Raw genomic sequence first — 20110 nt, forward strand, 5'->3', positions numbered from 1 at the left:
GAATGTACCAGTGGTCAGAAGATGCTGTAATCTGGTTTTCTCTCATTTCAGTAACGTTTTCGTGCTGTTTTGACTGTGAGCTAATTGCATTTTGTCTCAGCTTGCCTTTTGTTCTCGCTCTCTTGCAGCTCCTGTTTCAATGGAGGTACTTGTGTGGACGGGATCAACTCCTTTACCTGCCAGTGTCCGGTGGGGTTTACAGGACCCTTCTGCCTCACGGAAATCAATGAGTGCGATTCGCATCCTTGCTGGAACAAAGGCTCCTGTGTGGACAGCCTGGGCACATACCGATGTATATGTCCTTTGGGTTATACGGGGAAGAACTGTCAGGTGGGTGACATTTCCTCGCCCGTTTTGCACAGGGTTTGACCTGTCCAGCAGCAGAAGTGACCCAGTTAGATGTGAGGTACCACCAGACATGGCAGTCTTGTTCCTTCAGTTCTGTAAGAAGTGACTGACCCGTTAGCCCTGGTAAAAGTACGTCCAGTGCCTCTGTCTGACAGAGCAGGTGCCCCTGTGCAAAACTCTGGAAATCCGAAGTGTCTGCTTGCAAGGAGGAGAAGCATGCTTGGTTGTTCATGAGGACAGGTGTCGCTGGAACTTTCTAGGTTAGTTTTCCTCTTAAATGAAAAGCAGCTGTTAGCTTTGAAAATGGCTGCATTTCGTTTGAAGCATAAAATTGTCCCGATTGAAGGCAGAGTCCCGTGTTTAAAAAAAATGAATGACACACTCCAAAAAGCAGAATATCAGTCTGAGTCTTAGGATGTGATTTAACTGGTTTTTTTTTTTAAGGGAAAGGATAGTTATTCCGGGTTCATTGTAGGTTTTTTTCCATAAGAAGCCTGAAAATGTTTTGGGGCAGCAACTGCGGTGATTGTCCTGTTCACAACCTCAGTAAAAAGCTCTGTCCTTGCTTGCGGACTTAAGTTCAGGCAGTTTACAGTTTTCCACAGATGAGCATAGGAGCTGCAAGCCTGTACTATAAATGACTCACTAGTACCTATTAAAAACTTCAAACTTGGCATATCACAGTGGAAACAGAATGAGGATTTAATTTTTTTAAATCAGGAGGGGTTTTTTTCTTTTTATTCTATGCCTATCAAAACATCAAGAACAATTTAAGACTATTTCTAGTTTTGGAACAGTAAACACTATACTGGCTTCTTTCATAAGCAATCTGAGTGCTGCCATTAAAAAAAATAATCGTGCATTTCTTAAACTACTGGAAAACACCAGAGTTGTGTCAGAATTTTGCAACTCTCTTTCGTGCCAGGGTGTCTTTGTAAAGCAGTGGGTGTTAAGCGGCGTTTTAGTGGCGGGGGGAGGTGCTTGTCCAGAAGTACGTTGCTAGACATGAAATGGTCAGGTCTGCTGCTAGGTACTGCTAATGGAGGAAGCGAATGCAAAGTAATGAAGTGATCTAAAAAAGCAAACCTTCTGCTACCCTAATTATGCATGCTGGGCACACCACTTAAACATCATCAGGAGAATTGGCATTGAGGGGGATCGTAAAGTGCTGTGAAGTTCAGCAGTTCCTCTTCTGTTGTGCTGGCTTTGTTTTCACTTGAGAAAAGGATTAATGTTCCTGTCCCCAAATTAAATGTTGGGGATTCTCAGAAAGTCTGCTTAATGCTCAGAGGAGCTTGATCGTAATGTATTACTCATTTTATACAAGGAATCAGAACTTTCTAAATCTCCAAGTACTATTCAGAGGGGTATTGGAGAGATTTATAGATTACAGCTACACTGTAGTTCTTGTCTTAGTGGTAAACTGGCTTGACCTAATTAGCAAAGCTAAATAAGGAGTGCAAAATCAGACAATGATTCATAAGTTATAGAATTTGCATGTAAAACAGTCAGCTCTCATTACAAATGCAGAAGCCTCTCGCTTGCTGTTTTTCTTCTTCACGCTCAACTACATGTGATAAAACTTAATTCCAAGCTTCTTTTGGGTCGCCTGAGAAAGCACAGATTTTTCTACTTTAATCTTTGTGAGGAGACAGTTTGCATCTGAAAAGCAGAACTTTCTGCAATTGCATTTCTCAGCCAAAATTCGGTACTACTCGTGTTTAAAAAAAAAAAAAACACATCCTTCCCTCAAGTCAGCTTGAAATCCATCAAATAGCTGTATTCCTTTGAAGACTAAGCTCTCAAAAGGAAATGATGGTTAGTGGCTGGTTTGTATTAGGTCAGGCAGTTATTTTGGGTCCTCACTCTTTCATATGCTGGTTTACAGAGTTTTAGTCTCTGTTTGGAAACTGGTTTTTATATAAGGAATCAAGAAAAGTGATATTCTTTGACCCATCTTCATTCATAAACCAGTTGTGGGGTTTTAGCTGAATCTCAGAAGACAGGAAAACTCAGGGAGGCCGTATTAGAGCAGCTAGGGCCAAAAGCAGGCACGGTGAGCTGATGACAAAAAGGAAGAGCAAACCTCCAAATGTGGAACACATCTGTCATTCTCAAAAAGCAGTGACGGTGGCGGGAGGCTGGTAGAGAAAGGGGCTCCTGCTACTGTTGGTAGCTGGAAGCCTCCTACTAATGTGGAGCTAGAAGCCTAGTCTGAGTTAAAACCGATTTTCCTCAAGCCCAGCCAGATGAAGATCCCTCTGCATACAAGGTGTGGGGATCAGCTTACTCTTGGAATGGTGCTGCCATCTGGGGTTTACATCTGTGTACCTCTGCACTCTCCTGGGCACAAGAGCTCTTGGTGGAGCACCTGGCCTAGACTTGGGAAGTACTGTCCTTTTCTTCCCAGTGCCGCATGGAACTGCTTTTGCAGAGCTTCCTTTCTTCCCTTCTTGAACTTGTGCTCCAAGTAGTGTATCCTGCCACGCTTGCCGTATATCATGTGGTGTTCTTTTTCTCTCCAGTCACTCATGGATCTGTGCAGGAAGTCTCCCTGTAAGAACAAAGGCACGTGTGTCCAGAGCGGAGCCCACACTCGATGTGTCTGCCCACCTGGGTGGACTGGTGCTTACTGCGACGTGCCCAATGTCTCATGTCAAGTGGCAGCTTCACAAAGAGGTAGATAAGCATCTTCTGTGCTTTAAGTGAAAGCACTTCCCCTGCATCGTTAACCCGCGTCTCCTTTCCCCATGTGCCTGTGAATGCAGCGTGCATTGGAAATCCCAGAGAGTTGCCTCTAGGTGGTTGATCATGATCACTGCTAAGCTGAAAGAACTCTCTGCAAGGTTGGATTTGGGAGTTGAGGCTTTTGTGGCTCTCCCTGATGTAAGAAGCTAGCTTCTACCATAGAAATATTAGAAAAAAAGAATTGAGTGTTTTACGGAGTCTCAGAGTTTCAGTAATGCTGTTTTACATATGCCATTTTCAGTCCAGGAAATCCAAACAAGCAGATTCAGTGTCAGAGGAGAAGGGTGTCAAGCTCCCATACCTTCTGCAGACGTTCTAGTTACAAACGTTGAACCTTTGTACTGCAGCAGTGGTACTTCAGATGTGTATGCGGTCATTCACTTGATTTGTCTTTGTTTCAGGAGTCACAGTGGACCAGTTGTGCCAGCACTCTGGTCATTGCCTCAACGTTGGAAACACGCACCACTGTCAGTGCCAGGTGGGTTACACTGGCAGTTACTGCGAGGTGCAGCTGGATGAGTGCGACTCCAGCCCCTGCCAGAACGGCGCGACCTGCCGGGATCACCTGGGTGGATACCAGTGCGAGGTAATGCACAGTCAGGGCTTTAGTAGGAGAAGGAGGAGGGCTAAATATTTAGAGCATTGTAGTGCAAGGAGCCCAAAAGAAATCAGAAACATGTGCAAGTGGTAGAGTAGCTTCAAAGAGAGGATGAAAGCAGCCTGCACCTGGAAAGAATTTTTAATTTAGCTGTGATCGAAGCAGTGCTCCTGAGAGGCTTTCAGGATTGAATTAGAGGCGTGATCATAAGAAGGTGTGGCTGATGGCTGTTTGAACTCCTTGCCTCTTTGGAGATGGAGTTCTTGACAGATTTTTTTGCCCGCGGTTTGGGTTCTATGAAAATGTATGTAGGATACATTAACGGAATGTTTTATTCTCCCTATCGGATGGGCAAAGTATCCCTCTTGGTGTGGGAGGTGCCTTCCTCTGCTTTGTGTTTCCTGCAGCTGATGCAGAGAGCAGTGTAGACTGACATTATCATACTTCAACCTTCCTAAGCTTTTCAGAGTGGTAGAATACTCTGGAAACCCGTGTCCAGAGAAGTCTGAATTTGATATAAACCCTAAGCCAAAATTACGAAGCCAGTCCCGGTGCTAACCGGTTTCAGGATTTGATCACTATGTTTTGCGGGAATAAAGACGCTCATACTCAAACACCCAGCGTGTTGTCGAGTAGTCACACGCCGTCGCCATGTGCTGAAGCTGGCTGGCTGTGCAGCCCTCCAACTCGCTTGCAGTTGTGCAGCTACGAAGGCAGTCATAACCTGTCCCCTGGAGGGCTCGTTTGGTCTGGGTTAGCCTTTCTTCTCTAGCGTGTCCATTAGGAGACTATTCACACTTGTTTCTGTACCGGCAGTGTGTGCCTGGCTACCAGGGGGTGAACTGCGAATACGAAGTGGATGAATGCCAGTTTCAGCCCTGCCGCAACGGAGGAACGTGTATAGATCTCATCGGTCGCTTCAGGTGCTCCTGCCCGCCAGGAACTCGGGGTACGAAGCTCAGCGATTAACTGAATGTCGCAAGAGTGAATTTTCTTTTCAGGCTGCTGGTTTCATGACGCAGAGTCTAAAGGGAATGTGCCATTTTCTTTGAAGAATGTTCCCAAAGTGCACTGAATCCCTTGAGATGCATATTTTCTCTTTAAAAATAAATGCTGCTTTTTTTCTTCTTCTTCTTTTAAAGGAATGGGTCATGACAGAGTCCTTTTGCAATGTACGATCTGTCTTTACCAACGGGGACGGGCAAGATTACCATTGAGGTCTCTCCCAACCCTCTCTGTTTTGATGTGGTTCATCCAAGGTTTCTTTTTGGCTAAGAATGCTGTGAAATACACAGAAAACTTGCTTAGTTCTTGCATAGTTTTCAGTGTCCTTTACTTGTTAACCTTTTGGCCCTGGGTTGTCCTCTGTGCTGGAGTCTTTTGTGGAAAAGAAGTTCAGTGCCCCTAGGCTAGCTTAAACTGTTTCATCAAATTTGAGCTCTTTTATCAAAAGCTCTTTATTTAAAAAGCAAAATCCAGTTACATAATGGTGCTTTTCAGTAATTACAATTCCACAGCCTTTTGAGTGGTCGTGTTTCTTGAAAGCTCACCTCCCTGTTATATCTGACCTGATGGCCCTGACTTCTCTCTTTGGAAATACTCAGGACTGCGTGCTTGAACCCACCAGTGAATGCTTTCTCACTTGTCGTCTGTCCTTGGATTTATTTCTCAAGTCAGTTAAAGATCTTACGTTCCTCTGAACTTAATTTTCCTTTCTGAAGTGTGTCATCTCAGTGTAGTCAAAATCCCCAGGTGTGTTGTCAGATACAACTAAATCCTTGGTTCATAAAGTAAATTTAAATTATAAAATAATCTTATATACTTGCCTCCTGCCCATGCATATTACCAGTTCATTCACATTAGTGTGGCTGTCAGCACATCTCCCCAGTCTGGATAAGTGTTTATTTCATCGTAAATCATTGCTTAGCAATGTATTGCTCCTAATTTGGTCCTCCAATTAAAAAAAAAAATTCCTTCTTGTGCCTCTTCATCAAAGTGTGTGTTTATGTACCAGCTTCTGCATTGCCTGAATTTCTGTGTGCACTAAACCACCCACCCCGGTTCTGAATGTATTGCCTTTAGCTCCTCAGTCTGTATTTGTTGAGATGAATTACTTTTTGGATGTGACAATTTATATTTTTTTAAATGAAAGGAATTAGAGAAGGTCAATACAATTACTTACGATATTAAGACTTAGCTGTTGTCCCTGGCGCAGTGTGAAATTAATACTTGACTGATGTCAGTGCAAGCATCCTCTGTGTTTAGGTGAATGACTTGACTTGCTCCAGGTGAATCAACTGTAATATCAGGCAAAACCGCTTCCTCCACTCACCTGCTCTGCCTGCTTTTATCTGCTGCACTTGTGCTGGAGGCAAAACCGGTACCAGACATTGTCCCTTAAAAGGGAACCCCATAGTGGGAGGGAGAAACTGCCCTCCCTAGCCGGTGCTGAGTGTTCACCGTGGGTCCCGAGAAGTCAAACCAGAAGTGGCGTGCTGGCCAGGCATCTCTTCTCTGAGTTGCTTTTCTCTTGGTTGGTTGTTGCTTGTTATAATGCTCTTGCTACAAACGCTCTTCGCCAAGTCTCAGGGTTACCACTGGCTTAAATGAGCGGTGGGAAGCTCGCAGCCTTGCAAGGGCAGCGCAGAGCTCTCCGGCCGTGTTGGGTCGCAAGGCTAAATTGAGTGCATCTTTTTTGGTTTTATGTTTTTAATTATGCCCTTAAATAAGTCAAGCATGAAAGCTGCTAAATACCAGTATGACCTACTGTTGAGAACAACCTGGACCCAACCCCCGTGCTCCCTCGGTCTGCTCTGAGGCTGGCTGTCCGCAGCGAGTGTGAAGTTCATGAAGCTGGGATCTTTACCTGCTCATATCTGCGACTGCGTGTGACGTGGTCTTAACACTTGACGAGCAGTGCAGGAAGTGAGGCTGTGACACCATATCCTCAAATGATTTCTTTTTACTGTCTTGGCAGGCCGTACCTGTGAGGAGAACGTCGACGACTGTGTTTCGGACTCAGGAGTACACCGCTGCTTTAACGGAGGGCAGTGCATCGACCAGATCGGGGGCTACAGCTGCCTTTGTCTGCCAGGCTTTGCAGGCGAGCGATGCGAGGGAGATATCAACGAGTGCCTCTCTAATCCTTGTAACCCTCGTGGAAGTCTGGACTGTGTTCAGCTGATAAACGATTACACTTGCGTCTGTCGTAGTGCTTTTACCGGTGAGTAGTGCTAAACACGCTCACAATTTCAGGGTGGAATCGTGAAAAATGGTCGTTCTTTCCCTTTCCAACAGTCATGTTTAGTCACTTCCCCTTACAATATCTGACCGTTGCCCTACACCGTGTCTCAGTTCTTAAAGCAAGCTTTCTTTTAAACCTTCAGAGAAATGTGGCTTGCAGAGCTACCTCAGACAGAGGAGTCTCCTGAGACGTTTGGCTGCCAGGATTTTTTTTCCTTTAGTACCTCTCTCTCCTTCATAATTCCACATTTTTAATATTGGAAGTGTAACTGTTCATGTGTTGGCTTCTCCATGGCTTTTCCTTTTACAAGGCAGCCTAAGAATTTTTTCTATAACTCCGTGTTATGGTGTCCATAATTGGCTTTTGGGCTCCTTTTCTGCTCCTCTCTCCGTTTCTTCCTTACACTGGTGCTGTGTTCAGGATGGAATACTCTGTGCACAGGCAGACTGTGCATTCCTCGCTCAGCGATGTGATCCTTCCACAATCCAACACTGAATCACGACTCTGCAAGAATTTCACGCTGCGCAAGCTTATGTCTCACTCTCTCTAGATCTCTTCTTTGTTAGCATTGCTGCTATTCTGCTTTCTGCCTCCCACTGGGCATAAGTTTGGGCTAATAGTCTCCAGATGTGTTTTAACTTTCAACTTTCCAGTTTGCATCTCAGTTTAACTTCTTACGTGTTCGTTTTTCTCCTGTTAAAACCTTTCGCTTTCGCTGCCTACCATGACCTTCTCTGCATGCTTTACCAGTAGTTTTTACTTTTTTTTCTTAAAATTTAAAGATGCTGTGGTTTTCCATTAAATTTGTGATTGTCAGGTGCAGAGAGACCACAAAGACGTACACATGAAGAATTCGTGTCGAAGTTTTTGAGTGCCTTACCTAGCCTGACAGAAGTAGTTCTAAAAGAGCAATGTGGGAGGGAAATGGAGCCAGGGTAACTAGTGGGGCACCAGTGCAGGTCATCAGAGAGGTTTCTGTTTAACCCATCTGTTAAGCTTGCTTTTATGAATTATGCCTCATGTTGCTTCTGGCTCTCATGGAAGGGCTGCTGGAACTTGCAGCGTGGGGAGCACAGACCTGCTGCACTCAGAGGAGCAGGGAGAGCTGCTGTGTCTCAGACATGAAATCTGTCTGGAAATGTTAGGCACAGAGGGGGAGTGCGCTTCTTCCTTGAGCTGTTCTTCTTCTGTGCATTCCACATTGACCCTGCTGCCTGGGAGGGGACAGGGCGGCTTTGCTGTGGTTTGTGATAGGATGCCAGGACTCCATGGGCCATCCTGCCCTGTCTGCTCCTGTCTGCGAGCAGGGAGTCTTGGCTGCACATATGTGGAGACTTCTATTAATGTTTTCCTAGGGGGTCCAAGTCATGCTTAGGTCATCCTCTTCTTTTTAAAGTCTGGTGTGAGAGCTTGGCTCTGGGAGCTGCTGTAAATGCTAGTCAGTGCCGGAAGATCTCTGTCTAGCTGATGAGTCTGAGGAGAGTCTGCTCGCTTGTACTATTCGCTCAGGTTGCATCCGGTTGTTCATTCGTGGTTAGAGAGTGATTTGCTTTTCGACTGACTGAGCATTTCCCAGAAAGTGAAGAAGTCTTAGGAACTCCCGAATTGGTGTGGTACGGCACCTTTGGGCCTCTGTGCCTGGCTGACTTTGGGGTGACAGCAGCAAATTCCATCTTCCTGCTGGGTTGCACACATTCTTGAGGCGGCAGCAAGATGAGCTGTCTCCAAACACACGTTGTGGATTCTGAGTTGTGCCTTCCTCCACTGCTACTCAAGGAGTGTGTGTTACCTGAAGAGATACTCCCTACCTGTTCTGAGGGGAAGGTCTCGCTGGAGCATTTGGCTCGTTGACTGTTCGTTGGAGTGGTTTGCTTTGTGATGGCTTTTTGATGTGCACTCACACCCGTTTCTCTGCTCTCTTCTCCCCACGTGTCTACATCTCTCAGGTCGTCACTGTGAGAGTGTCATAGATGTGTGTCCCCGGAAGCCTTGTCAGAACGGAGGAACCTGTGCTGTTGCCAGCAACATGCCGGATGGCTTCATCTGCCAGTGCCCTCCGGTAAGCACCGTGTCCTGAAACTGGCTTGCCTGCCTCAGCTGTCGAGTTCTCTGGGTACCGTCCATTAGTTCCACTGGTCCACTGTAGATGAAGGTTATCTTTTCTGTTGCGGAGCTCTGTCCTTTGCTCACATCCTTTAGTTGATCTACTTAGCTGGGAAACCTGGGGCTTCCAGGTGCTCTAGAAGAGAGGTGCTGCCTGTTGTTGCCCCAAACAATTCTGCTTTCAAGGCAGGATAGCTGACTTTTCTCTCTTAAACCTAGCATTACATTTTGACAATATTTTCTTGCTACCCTGTGCTCTCAGCACTTACTGCAAGATGCCCTTTGTTCACGGGTCTTCTAAGCCCATTTCAAATTGTAACGGAGCCTCGTAAGTTCCTAGGCTATCCCTGAGACTAGATCTGGAACATCATAGCTCCTGCAGTGAGGCTAGAGGAGTTACAGGGCAGCAAGAGTTTGCACGTGACACCTTGCCTCTAGCCCTTGGAACATTGAAGAATAAGTTTGTGAGTCTGGTTGTTTTGCTTTTTTGTCCCCCGTAGGGTTATTCTGGAGCGAAATGTGAGTTCAGCAGCCACAGTACTTGTGGACAAGTGAAATGCAAGAAGGGAGAGCAGTGCATCCAGACGTCTTCTGGTCCACGGTGCTATTGCCCCAGGCTGTCTGCGGGAGAGGAGTGTCAGACACACACGGCTTGTGCCAGTGCCCCCTGCCAGAATGGTGGAAGCTGCCACCCTCATTCTCAGCCCCCTTACTATTACTGCCAGTGCCCTGTTCACACCCAAGGCAGCCAGTGCGAACAGCCCGTAACTTTCAGCCCGGAGCCCCGAGGGTGTTTGGATTCCCAGTGTGCAGAAAAAGCAAGGGATGGCTATTGTGATGAAGACTGTAACACTCACGCCTGCCAGTGGGATGGAGGCGACTGCTCCCTGACAATGGAAGATCCCTGGGCCAACTGCTCCTCTTCATTGCGCTGCTGGATGCTTTTCAATGGACAGTGTGACGAGTTCTGCAACACACCCGAGTGCCTGTTCGACAACTTTGAATGTCAGCAAAGCAGCAAAATCTGCAAGTAAGGCTTGACCCTGAGAAGGGTTTCTCTGTGCCACCAGTACATCTCCTGCTAGCGCTTTCCGTAGCTGTTCCGCTTCACGCCTGCTGCTTTCTTCCGTTGTTTCTGTTGCTGGTCCTTGTTCTTGCTGAAAGCTTGGCTTCAAGGAGCTTCTGCTGCTTTGAGTACTTTTCATGTGCGTTGGGAAGGAAGTTCTGGGGTGTGTGTGCTGTGAACTCCGTTGGTAGCCTGAGCAACAGTGCTGTGGTAACCTGCTTGATGGCTGTGCCCTGCTTTCTGTGGAAATTTAAATAGGAGCCATTTCACCTTGTACTAGATTTTAATAGCCCTGCCTCCTCTCCTGCATTTCACTCCATACCAGCAGTACCTGTATTTTTTTCCCAGATGTATTTGCTACCTCTGCATGTGTTTTCCAGCTCGTTTGTCGTGGCACTTCTTTCCCTTCAGTTATTTGTGATAAATGCTACAGCTTTGCTGTAATGATTCTGCCTTGGTGAGCCAGGAGGTGTTACAGTTTTATCTTAGTAAATGGAATAAGCAGTTCTTTTCCACTGGTGTTCTATGCTTCCTGCTCCCACCCTGCCAGAGTGCAAGCTCATCCTGGGGATATATTTCTTCTTGTTACATCCTGAATATGGGTGATGTTTTACCTCAGATGGTTATGAAGAGGGTGTAAGGCCCTGGCCCCTAGACTACAGGTATGCTGCACAGAATGTCTATGTCTTACATGCTGCCTGTAACCCTTTCGCCGTTCTAGGTATGACAAGTATTGTGCAGATCACTACGCAGATGGCCGCTGTGACCAGGGCTGTAATAGCGAGGAGTGTGGCTGGGACGGGCTGGACTGTGCTGGTGACAAAGCTGAGAAGCTGGCAGAGGGGACCCTAATCATTGTGGTCTTGATAACCCCCGAAGAGCTGCTGGATGATGTTCGCAGCTTCTTGCGCACTTTGGGAACTCTCCTGCACACCAATCTGAGAATCAAGCTGGACTCCCAGGGAAACCCCATGGTGTTTCCATACTACGGGGAGAGATCGGCAGCACGGAGTCGGCGATCGCTTGTGGTCATTCGCAAGCACAGAGAACTAGAGCAAGAGGTCATCGGGTGAGTGAACAGTTTTGTGTTCCTCCAGCCTTCTTAGGCTGATAGCTCTCACTTATAGGTGCTGGGGGCATTCTGGACCTTCTAAGGGCTGTAGTCTGGTTTTTTTTATGGGGAAATGTGAAGCTATTGCAACTGCCAAATTTGGTGCTGGGGTAGAAAGGTTAACTTAAAAGGCTGCAGTTTAATCCAGTGCTTTGGCAAAAGTTCCTGTCGCTGACATCTGTGCCCTTTTACTGTGTCCCTGCAGCACCAAGGTGTTCCTGGAGATCGACAACCGTCAGTGTGCAGAGGATTCGGAGCAATGCTTTCAGAACACAGAAGCTGCTGCAGCTCTCTTGGCTGCTCAGGCCATCAAGGGCATGTTGCCCTATCCTTTCGTGTCTGTCCAAAGTAAGTAATTGCAGAGGGAAAATTGCTGGCGAAGGAAGGCGGTCATCAAACTTGGGCTTGCATGCTCGGCTTATTGATTGGCTCAGTGTGTCTCGCTGTTCAGTATGATTTCTGGGAGCTAATGTATTCGTACCCAGTTGTAGAAGTGCGTATGTGCAATACACTGGTTCTGCTCGGAGGGGACGTATGGTTAGTAAGGCCAGGCACTGAAGTTTGGAGCCTAGTCATGCTCGAAGCTACGAATTCAGTGAAAAAGGTGCCAGTAGAGAGAAAGGGCGGTGGGTATTCCTTGGTTTACCGGATGTTTTCTGCCCTGGCAGTACATAATCCCTTTGAGTTCTGCTCCCTCTCCATCAGTCTGAGGCTCGACTGCAACCTTATATTGGATTGGTAGTATCACTGCTGGGCTGGGTTGGGTCGTGCTCATATCTTGATGTAAATCAGCTCTCTCTACACTGATTGAAGGTCATCGTCTGTACTGTGGTCATCTCACTGTATTTTTACTGGCATTTTTAGGTGAACCCCTGTTACCACCAAAGACCCAGTTGCTTTACCTGCTTGCTGTGGCAGCTTTGATCATCCTCTTAATCCTTCTCTTGGGTGTGATGATGGCAAAGCGTAAGCGCAAACATGGTTCGCTGTGGCTCCCAGAGGGCTTTATTCTGCGCAGGGATCCTAGTAACCACAAGCGCAGAGAGCCAGTTGGGGAAGATGCTGTCGGACTCAAGTAAGTTCGCGTTTAGGCTGCGGCAGTGTGTTTGTGAGTGTATTAGAGGATTTTGAGAATGTGGTGTGTAAATCTCTCATTAAAGGCACTAAACTCCATAGAGAAAGCTGCCTTTAAGCTAGAACTTCTTAGGCTATTATTTAAATTTTAATACATCTGTTTTGGGCAGAAGAACTTTAATTGACTGTAATCTATAAAATAGCGAGATAAAATGCCTCTGCATATGTTTAGTTTTCAGCCGTTGGGTACTGTTTGCATCATTTCCTCCTGGAATAGGTGAGGCATTTTTAGGTTCATAGGTGACAACAAACTTTTAATACAATGCGTTAAAGATGTGACTCAGAAATAATGGAAAGTTTCAAAAGAAAAATCCCATTTACACAGTTTTGGCTTTCCACTGAATCAACCAAGCTTGCAGTACTAAATAGCTTTAATGCCACTGTTGGCTGCTTGAGATTTCTCATTTATTGGTCCCTCTGTCTGCAAGCTACCAAACGTGCAAGCATCCCCGCCTTGGTCTCTGCGGGCTAGTACAAGTGGCAGTAGTAGCACCTGGTCCACCTGGCAAGTGATGTGTTCTCCTGGTTTGTTAGGAATCTGTCAGTCCAGATACCAGAGGGGAACCTGGCGGATTCCGGACCAACTGAACACTGGGCAGTTGATGGTGGACCTCAGCCAAAGAAAGCAAAGGTAAGGAGCTCCAAGACTTGAATATCACCTGATGCTGAAACCGCTAGTGAGGAAAACAGCTGCATGAGTATCTCCCTTGCTCGAAACCTTCCTTTGCTTCAAGGTTTGTAATAGAAATCTAATGATTCCTGAGGAGCAAGTCCTCAGGTTAATGCTGCCACTGCAGGCACTGGAAAAACCAGGTGACTGATGTTCAGTGTCCCCTCCCTACCCAGGCCTAGCTGCGTCAAAGGGAAGAGAAGGTTAACGGTGGTGTAATGTCTCGCTGATCAGGCCTGATAACATATGGTGGGAGTGTGGAAGCTGAGAATGCCAAGCAGATGCAAATGGAGACCAACATTAGCTTAAAACAAAATAAAAAACCAAACAGCTACATCAAAAAACCCAAAGAAACAAAACTAAGAAAACCCCAAGCACTTTCAGTGTCTTTGGTCGCTCTTTGAGCAGTTTGAAGCAGCTGCCTGTTTCTTGTGCTCAGAGTGAGGATCAAGCGTTGCTTGCGGAAGGTGACGAGCAGATAGATCAGCGCCAGTGGACGCAGCAGCACCTGGAGGCAGCAGATGTCTGTGGGAGCACGTCACTAGCCCTTACACCTCCTCAAGCAGATCAAGAAGTGGATGTTCTGGACGTCAATGTCAGAGGGCCAGGTCAGTACTCTGAGTTACGTCCCTGTGTTCTGCCAGCCAGCCACTGACCTCCCCTATCTCCAGTGGCTGGGACTGCTAGTGGTTAAAAATCACGTGGACTGTACAGGAACACCAGCACAACTTCCGTGGTACTTCAGGAAAGCTCACGTGTGCTCCAGAAAAGAAAGCTGGAGAGATGGGGTCATGGTCTGTAGCGCATGGAATATCATGGAACTGGGAGAAAAGGAGTTCGCTTAGCAGGCACCTGAAGGAACCACAGCTGTAGGGTCTCCTTTATAAAGAACGATGCGCGCCTTAAAGATAATGTCAGAATGCCATGGTGACAGAAATCTGGAACACACAGTTGTGCCGGAAATAACGCCCAGCTTCTCCAGCTGGGTCACCGCAGAGATGTGTGGCAGGCTTCGCTAAGGATCAGCTTAGCAGGGTTTATACCAGAGGTGTCTGTTGTCTGGGGTGGAAGCAAGGGTGGGCTTTTGCTTTTGAATACGATGACTTCTGGCATACCCTGATCAGCAGCGTGTGAGACACTGTGCGGGAGCAGAGCAGCAGCCTAGCAAGCCTGTTAGTTAATTTTTTGTTTTATTCACCAGTTTAGATCCTCAGTTTATGAATTCAGTGAGTTGATCAGCGTTGAAGATTCAATGGTGAAGTTTGAAGGGAACTTCTCTCCCGCGCACGCACGCCCACACAGGCTTGCTCTCTTTCTCAGATGACTAGATGCAGTAAGAATGCTCTGCTGCTTTAGCACTAAGGCTGGGTAACCTGGTAAGGGGCTGGGTGGGTCATCTGGTCATAACCAGTTCCTGAGAGGAGAGAGTTAACTAAGAACTTTATCCTGGCTGGACATGCTGCAAGCATGGCTCTTGTTCGTATATGGAGAGGTGGTTCTGATGAAATTGCTGCAACTGCTCTCTATTGGTTTTGTGGGAATATTTTCATGCAATTTAATGATGACTGGACCCGTTCTCCCAGTTCCCTTCTATTGTCTTTTCTGCTCATTGACCCATTAGCTCTCTTAAATGCAAAGCACAGGGAAGGAGAGATTTCTGTGTGTAATGAGTGTGAGAACATAAACCATCAGTTTCTGCCACATTTAAGCTTTTCTTTATTTCACCTGTTGAAGCTGCTAATTGTGTGACAGGGTGAAAGCTTTCCAAGTGCAGGCAACAACATTCTTAAGTCTTAAGACTTCAGACTGCTTATTTTCACCTTCACTCAAAGCTTTGTCGAGCAATAGCAATAGAATAATACTGATCTGTGAGCTGCTTTCCTGCCATTCAGATGCAACTGTGAGGCTTGCAGCAAGCTGCTGTAAACTGTCCCCCTCTGCGGCGTCAGAAGCAAGCAGCTGACTTGCTGTTAGGGGAAGAAACTGTTTAAGAAGTCTGAGAAATGTTGAAGTAATGGGTTAGTAAGGAGGAGTAGGATTCCTCACAGTTAGGTTGCTATTCCTCTGCCCTGGCCACCTTCATCTTCCCTTGCAGGCAGAGGGGAAAACCAGGCACTTCTGAGAGGCAGTTCATCTGTCTTGGGCAGAAGTCTCCTGAAGACTGGATGGCTCACATCCAATAATGCTTCGCTGCCCCTAATTACACAGGGTGTCAAGGCTGGCTGACTTGGGTGCAGGTGTCTGGGCTGGAGCCGGGTGAGTCAGATCCTGGCCATGGGTCCAGGTGGCAGGTGGAACAGTAGAGGGCTTTTTTTCTAGAGAGAGGAAGGCAAATCCAAATGCCTCAGTGTACCAAGGGATTGTTCCCTCTCTTAATCCAGCACCTGCTGCAGTCTCTCAAGTGAAGGAGGATCCAAGAGGTCCAGTATTGCCTGGAGACTTTGCTGATGGGTTCTCTATGTCCCAGCTGTCTGGTGACGTTCTGGCTTTACCATCTCACTCCGAGTTTTACATTTATTCAGGGGCTGTCTTCCTGAAAGACAGCAAACGGAAGAGCTTTTATAAAATGCCACCAGTACCTTTGTCTGCCCATGCTGTTCTTTCTCTGTGTCCCCCGGAGTGGTGAGGACATTCTTTTCACTGGGATTATTGTGAGTGTGTGACCAGGGTAGTGCAATTATAGGCATAACTGCTAACACCACCTATAATTAAAACTGATTAACTGTCCCTATTACATGCCCCTCTTTTTCAGTTACTAGAACTTCAGTGGTGCAGACTGGAATTTTCCATGCTGTGTGTCTGCCTCCAGCTGGAGCCTTTTGGGTTCTTTTGCAGCTATTTGGGAGAACAAGCTGGAAGGAGGAAAAAAGACATTGTGTCCACGCTGCTTTTTTTTCTAGTAGTCCATCAAGCACTTAATCGTGACAGTCTAGCTGGATGTGCTTTTTGCTAGCCTCGTAAAACTACTCGTGTGTGGCCAACTTGGAAAGCCCTGGAAAAAGCTGCACAAACCCGAGAGACTTTGTGGAGGATGTCTGCTAATTTTTCCAAGGATTTAGTGCGTGCTATAGCTGTGTCCCGGTAGAGCAGCTGGGCATGACCTGACCAGGACAACTGCAGTGCCTGAGCAAGCCAGACCTTTTCCTGTGAGCGGTGTTCCCAGGGATCTGGTGCTGGAGGAAAGGAAAGCTCCTTTCTGTGCTCCTTTCTCTGTGCTCTTTGTGTCGGGGCAGTACGGAGGAGACCACAGCCTGACCGGAATACTGAGAAGTGTTCATTTGGGACAAGGACGCAGAGCCAGCAGTGGGAGGGAGCAGCACAAAAGGAGGTATAGACTTGGACAGCAGACAAAAGGGTTTATAGACAGGACTGGATCTTGGAACTGAACCCAGGCCCATACGTCAACACTTTCGCTGCCGTCCAAATCCTGAGAAGGTGGCTGGGTGGAAGCCCGTGTGTCCTGTGGTTTGTGAGCCACTAGGAGGAGCATGGCTGCTGCAAGCCTGGCTGGGGAGCAGCCCTAGAGGCCACAGCCCTCACCTCCACCCCTGCTCCACACTGGGCCTTCTGGTAGAACAGTAGATTTTTATGAAGTTTTGGAACTGCCCTAAAATAGAGAGTCAGAAAACCTAGGTGATCGGAAGCTGGGAAATGAGAGCAGGGCGCTGGCGCTCTGTGTGTTCCTGTCAATGTGAGATCACCGCCTGTTTGTCTGCACAGAATCCTGATCCTGCTGTTCAGCTTTCTGCTGAGACTGAGAGCTATGCAGGCGGGGGGGCTGTGGTCCGTCGGGTCCAGGAAGGTCTCCTGCTTGTCCGTGGAGCCAATCAGGCAGTTGTTGAAAGATTGTCCTGAATTTCTGCTAGTGAGCCGCACTGGAGAAGCAAAGTTTGTGTTCACCTTTGCAGAGCTCCAGCGGGGTGCTTAGCCCAGAGAGGTTCATTCCTGCTGCCACCTTAGTCCCTCTTCCTTTCTAGGTGCTTATGATGTGCGTGGAGAAAAGCAGTAAAATCAGCAAGAAAGCGTAGCGAATATCTTGTAATGTTCGGAGTCTGCTGGAAGTGAAGCATTTGGCTTTTGGTGGGTGGCTGAAAATACGTGGAGATGTGCTACATCTTAATTACCCTGCACCAAGAGGGGTATTACCAACCATCACCAGCCTGAGCTAGTCTCCCCGGACCACCCCTCTGATGAGCAGAGAGAGAGAGGGAGGCTCATCCAGGGAGCAGTTCGGGGCCCCTGGTTGGGTGGATGTGTGGGGCTCTGTCATGGGCGTTACTGGAGCTCGATGCGGTTGGTTCAGGCCGTCATCCTGGGGCGGTTTTCAGCTCTGAGTGCTTGACTGACACAACTTGACAGTCCTTGTCGTGAAGACCTTCATGTGTAATAGATACGAGGGCTTTTGTCCGCATTTCTCTTCAGGTTAGTATCGGCAGAACGCCACTGATGGTTGGTGGCTCGTTGTCCAGTAATTTTTCTCTGTCAGTTGTTCTTTTCCCCAGGAGTATGAATAGAACACCCCTGTGAATAGTTATGTTTAGTCATTCGGAGTCTTGGGTTTTTATAGCCCTTGCTTCTCTCCAGGAATTTAGCTCGCCTTTACATTCTGGGGAAGTTTTCCACTTCAGCAGCAAACGTCTTTGGTTTTATAATGATCTTAGTTATTCGAGAAGTTCTGTTGCGGTTACAGTAGGTGTTCAAGTCCTGTTTGGAAGGAAACCAGCTCGCTAATTCTGTTGGGCTTGAAGACGAGAAAGCTCTGGGCTAAAGTGACTGATGAGATTGTCTGAGTACCTCCAGGGTGCTCAAGGGGAGGGGATTGTGAGAGGGCTTCCTGTCCTTTGCTGTCACCATCAGGTTACTGTGATATCGTCTCTTCTGTTGCAGATGGATGTACTCCGCTTATGTTGGCATCTCTGCGTGTGGGCAGCTCTGATATCAGTGAGGATGATGAGGATGGAGAAGATTCCTCTGCAAATATAATAACAGATTTGATCTACCAAGGTGCCAACCTGCAGGCCCAAACGGACCGCACTGGGGAGATGGCACTGCACTTAGCAGCCCGCTACTCGAGAGCAGATGCTGCCAAACGTTTGCTGGACGCTGGTGCAGATGCGAATGCACGGGACAACATGGGACGGACCCCCCTGCACGCGGCGGTGGCTGCTGACGCCCAGGGTGTTTTCCAGGTACAGCAGTCGAAGAAGCCCTTTGAGAGTCGCTGTGCTCTGTGATTATCTGAGCCTGCCCAAGCTGTGCTCTGTTCACTCACAAAACCAAGTTTACATCCACTTCCCTCGGGTGTTCGCATCTTGAAGAGCTCAGCGTGCGTGAATCATCTGGCATGTGTTTATCTGGTCCGTTTGCCTCTGTTATCCGGGTCCTTGCGTTTCAGCGCTTGGGAGGCTTTTTCATTACAAAGTTTCTCTTGAGTTCCTGCCAAATGCTCAGTTCTGGTCTGTGGCGGAATTGAAACACTCTTGTCTTTCCCCTGTTGCCCAGATCCTGATCCGTAACAGAGTGACAGACTTGGATGCTCGAATGAATGACGGAACGACCCCGTTAATTCTGGCTGCTCGTCTGGCTGTGGAAGGGATGGTGGCCGAGCTCATTAATTGCCAGGCGGACGTGAACGCCGTAGATGACCACGGTAACATGAACGCGACGTGCTGGGCTGGGCATATATTTGCTATGGTGCGAGCAAGGAGGGGTGGGCTTCTGCTGTCCCAGAGTGTGGGCTGCTCGTAAATTCTGTGGCTCAATCAGACGCCAGGCTCTCCTGCAGAGGTCCTGCCAGCAGCCACAGCCTGCAGGCTGCTGCACAGGGACTTGGGTAGTCACTTGGAAGGGAAGCAGAAAAAACATGTGGTTGGATATGCTGAGACTTTCTGGACTGCAGACATGGCTCTGTGGATCGGTTATTTAAAAAATAAAAATTAAAAAACCCCAGAGCGAGTGCTGGAAGTCCGTATGGTAACACAGGGTTATGTCTCAGTGTGGTGATTCCCGTGGCTTCAGGACACGTCCGTGTGCCGTGAGCTACACTGCAGCAGCTTTCTTCCCTCAGTGTACTCTGCCCATCTTGGTGCTTTAGAAAATAGCCCCTGGGTTTGTAACTGAAGCTGCTGGCTTTCCCGGCAGGTAAATCTGCTCTCCACTGGGCTGCTGCTGTCAACAACGTGGAAGCAACACTAGTGCTGCTGAAAAACGGAGCCAACAGAGACATGCAGGATAACAAGGTACAGTTCGGGTGTGCTTCCTAACTCAAAGCATCTCTTTGCTGTTGGTAGAGAGTTAGTTCAGATTTTCTAACCTGGGTGCTCAGTGCAGGTCCTCCAGACCCAGGCTGCGACAGGAACTCTCCTGAAGTGCTGGATGTCTTATAGGGTTTCTGACATGGGAGAGCAGCCCTCTTGCTTGGCCAAGTCCTGGGCATCATCGCTGTCCTGCTGCTCTTGCAGAAAAGGAGTGCAGTACACAGCCAGCGGTGTGTGGGAGCAGCAGGGTGCCGTGCTGCTGGTGTCAAGCAGCTGGATTCTGGTTAGCAGAGACAGGGCTCTGGCAGCGCAGCAGCAGTCACATCCTGTCACATTTCCAGGGTAGATACGTGGGAGAATCCCCACTGTTTGAGAGACAGTCTGCACTGGGCAGACCTCCTGTAGCTTCACTGTTAGTTTTTGCCGTGTCTTAGTCCTTGGATTCTTTCCTCTGCCTTTTTTGGGGGGATAATTATATATTGCTCAGTGGATTTTAGAGCTACCAGCAAGCTGCAGTTCTTCACCCCCTCACAGGGGACAACGGGAGGAAGGCACCATGTGCTTTGGCGGTTCCCCCAAGGACCCGTGGCAAATAGTGCGCTTTCTGGTGGGATAGTTTAGCCTGTGTGCTCCACTGTGTGTGTGAAATCACCTCCTGTAATCTGCCTTTTCCTGCGGGCACCTCTCGGGGGGGGTTGTTCTTGGAGACAGTTACTACGGCGTGTGTTTCTCCCAGGTGTTGCCGCACTCATAGGGGGTTGTTAGCTGTAAGTCAGTCCCCCCCACAGTGAAGCCACTAAAATACTTACTCTTTGTTTTCAGGAAGAGACG

The 20110-nt window shown here is 47.8% G+C and overlaps 1 protein-coding gene across 1 annotated transcript in view; it reads left to right on the forward strand.

The window, feature by feature from the left end:
• Nucleotides 1-20110, forward strand: part of NOTCH2 (notch 2) — a gene marked incomplete at its 5' end in the record, with an annotated part of 74808 nt that overhangs the window by 52837 nt on the left and 1861 nt on the right. The window contains 16 exons of the mRNA XM_010135946.1: nt 129-330; nt 2874-3027; nt 3498-3682; nt 4511-4643; nt 6672-6917; nt 8885-8997; nt 9542-10071; nt 10829-11176; nt 11424-11566; nt 12083-12293; nt 12887-12983; nt 13462-13630; nt 17910-18211; nt 18525-18672; nt 19164-19261; nt 20102-20109. Of these exons, the coding sequence (XP_010134248.1) occupies nt 129-330; nt 2874-3027; nt 3498-3682; nt 4511-4643; nt 6672-6917; nt 8885-8997; nt 9542-10071; nt 10829-11176; nt 11424-11566; nt 12083-12293; nt 12887-12983; nt 13462-13630; nt 17910-18211; nt 18525-18672; nt 19164-19261; nt 20102-20109 (3087 nt within the window). The remainder of the gene's footprint in view (nt 1-128; nt 331-2873; nt 3028-3497; nt 3683-4510; nt 4644-6671; nt 6918-8884; nt 8998-9541; nt 10072-10828; nt 11177-11423; nt 11567-12082; nt 12294-12886; nt 12984-13461; nt 13631-17909; nt 18212-18524; nt 18673-19163; nt 19262-20101; nt 20110) is intronic.

Source organism: Buceros rhinoceros, unplaced genomic scaffold (assembly GCF_000710305.1).
Source record: "Buceros rhinoceros silvestris isolate BGI_N320 unplaced genomic scaffold, ASM71030v1 scaffold12525, whole genome shotgun sequence".
In the NCBI taxonomy this organism is placed as follows: domain Eukaryota; kingdom Metazoa; phylum Chordata; class Aves; order Bucerotiformes; family Bucerotidae; genus Buceros; species Buceros rhinoceros.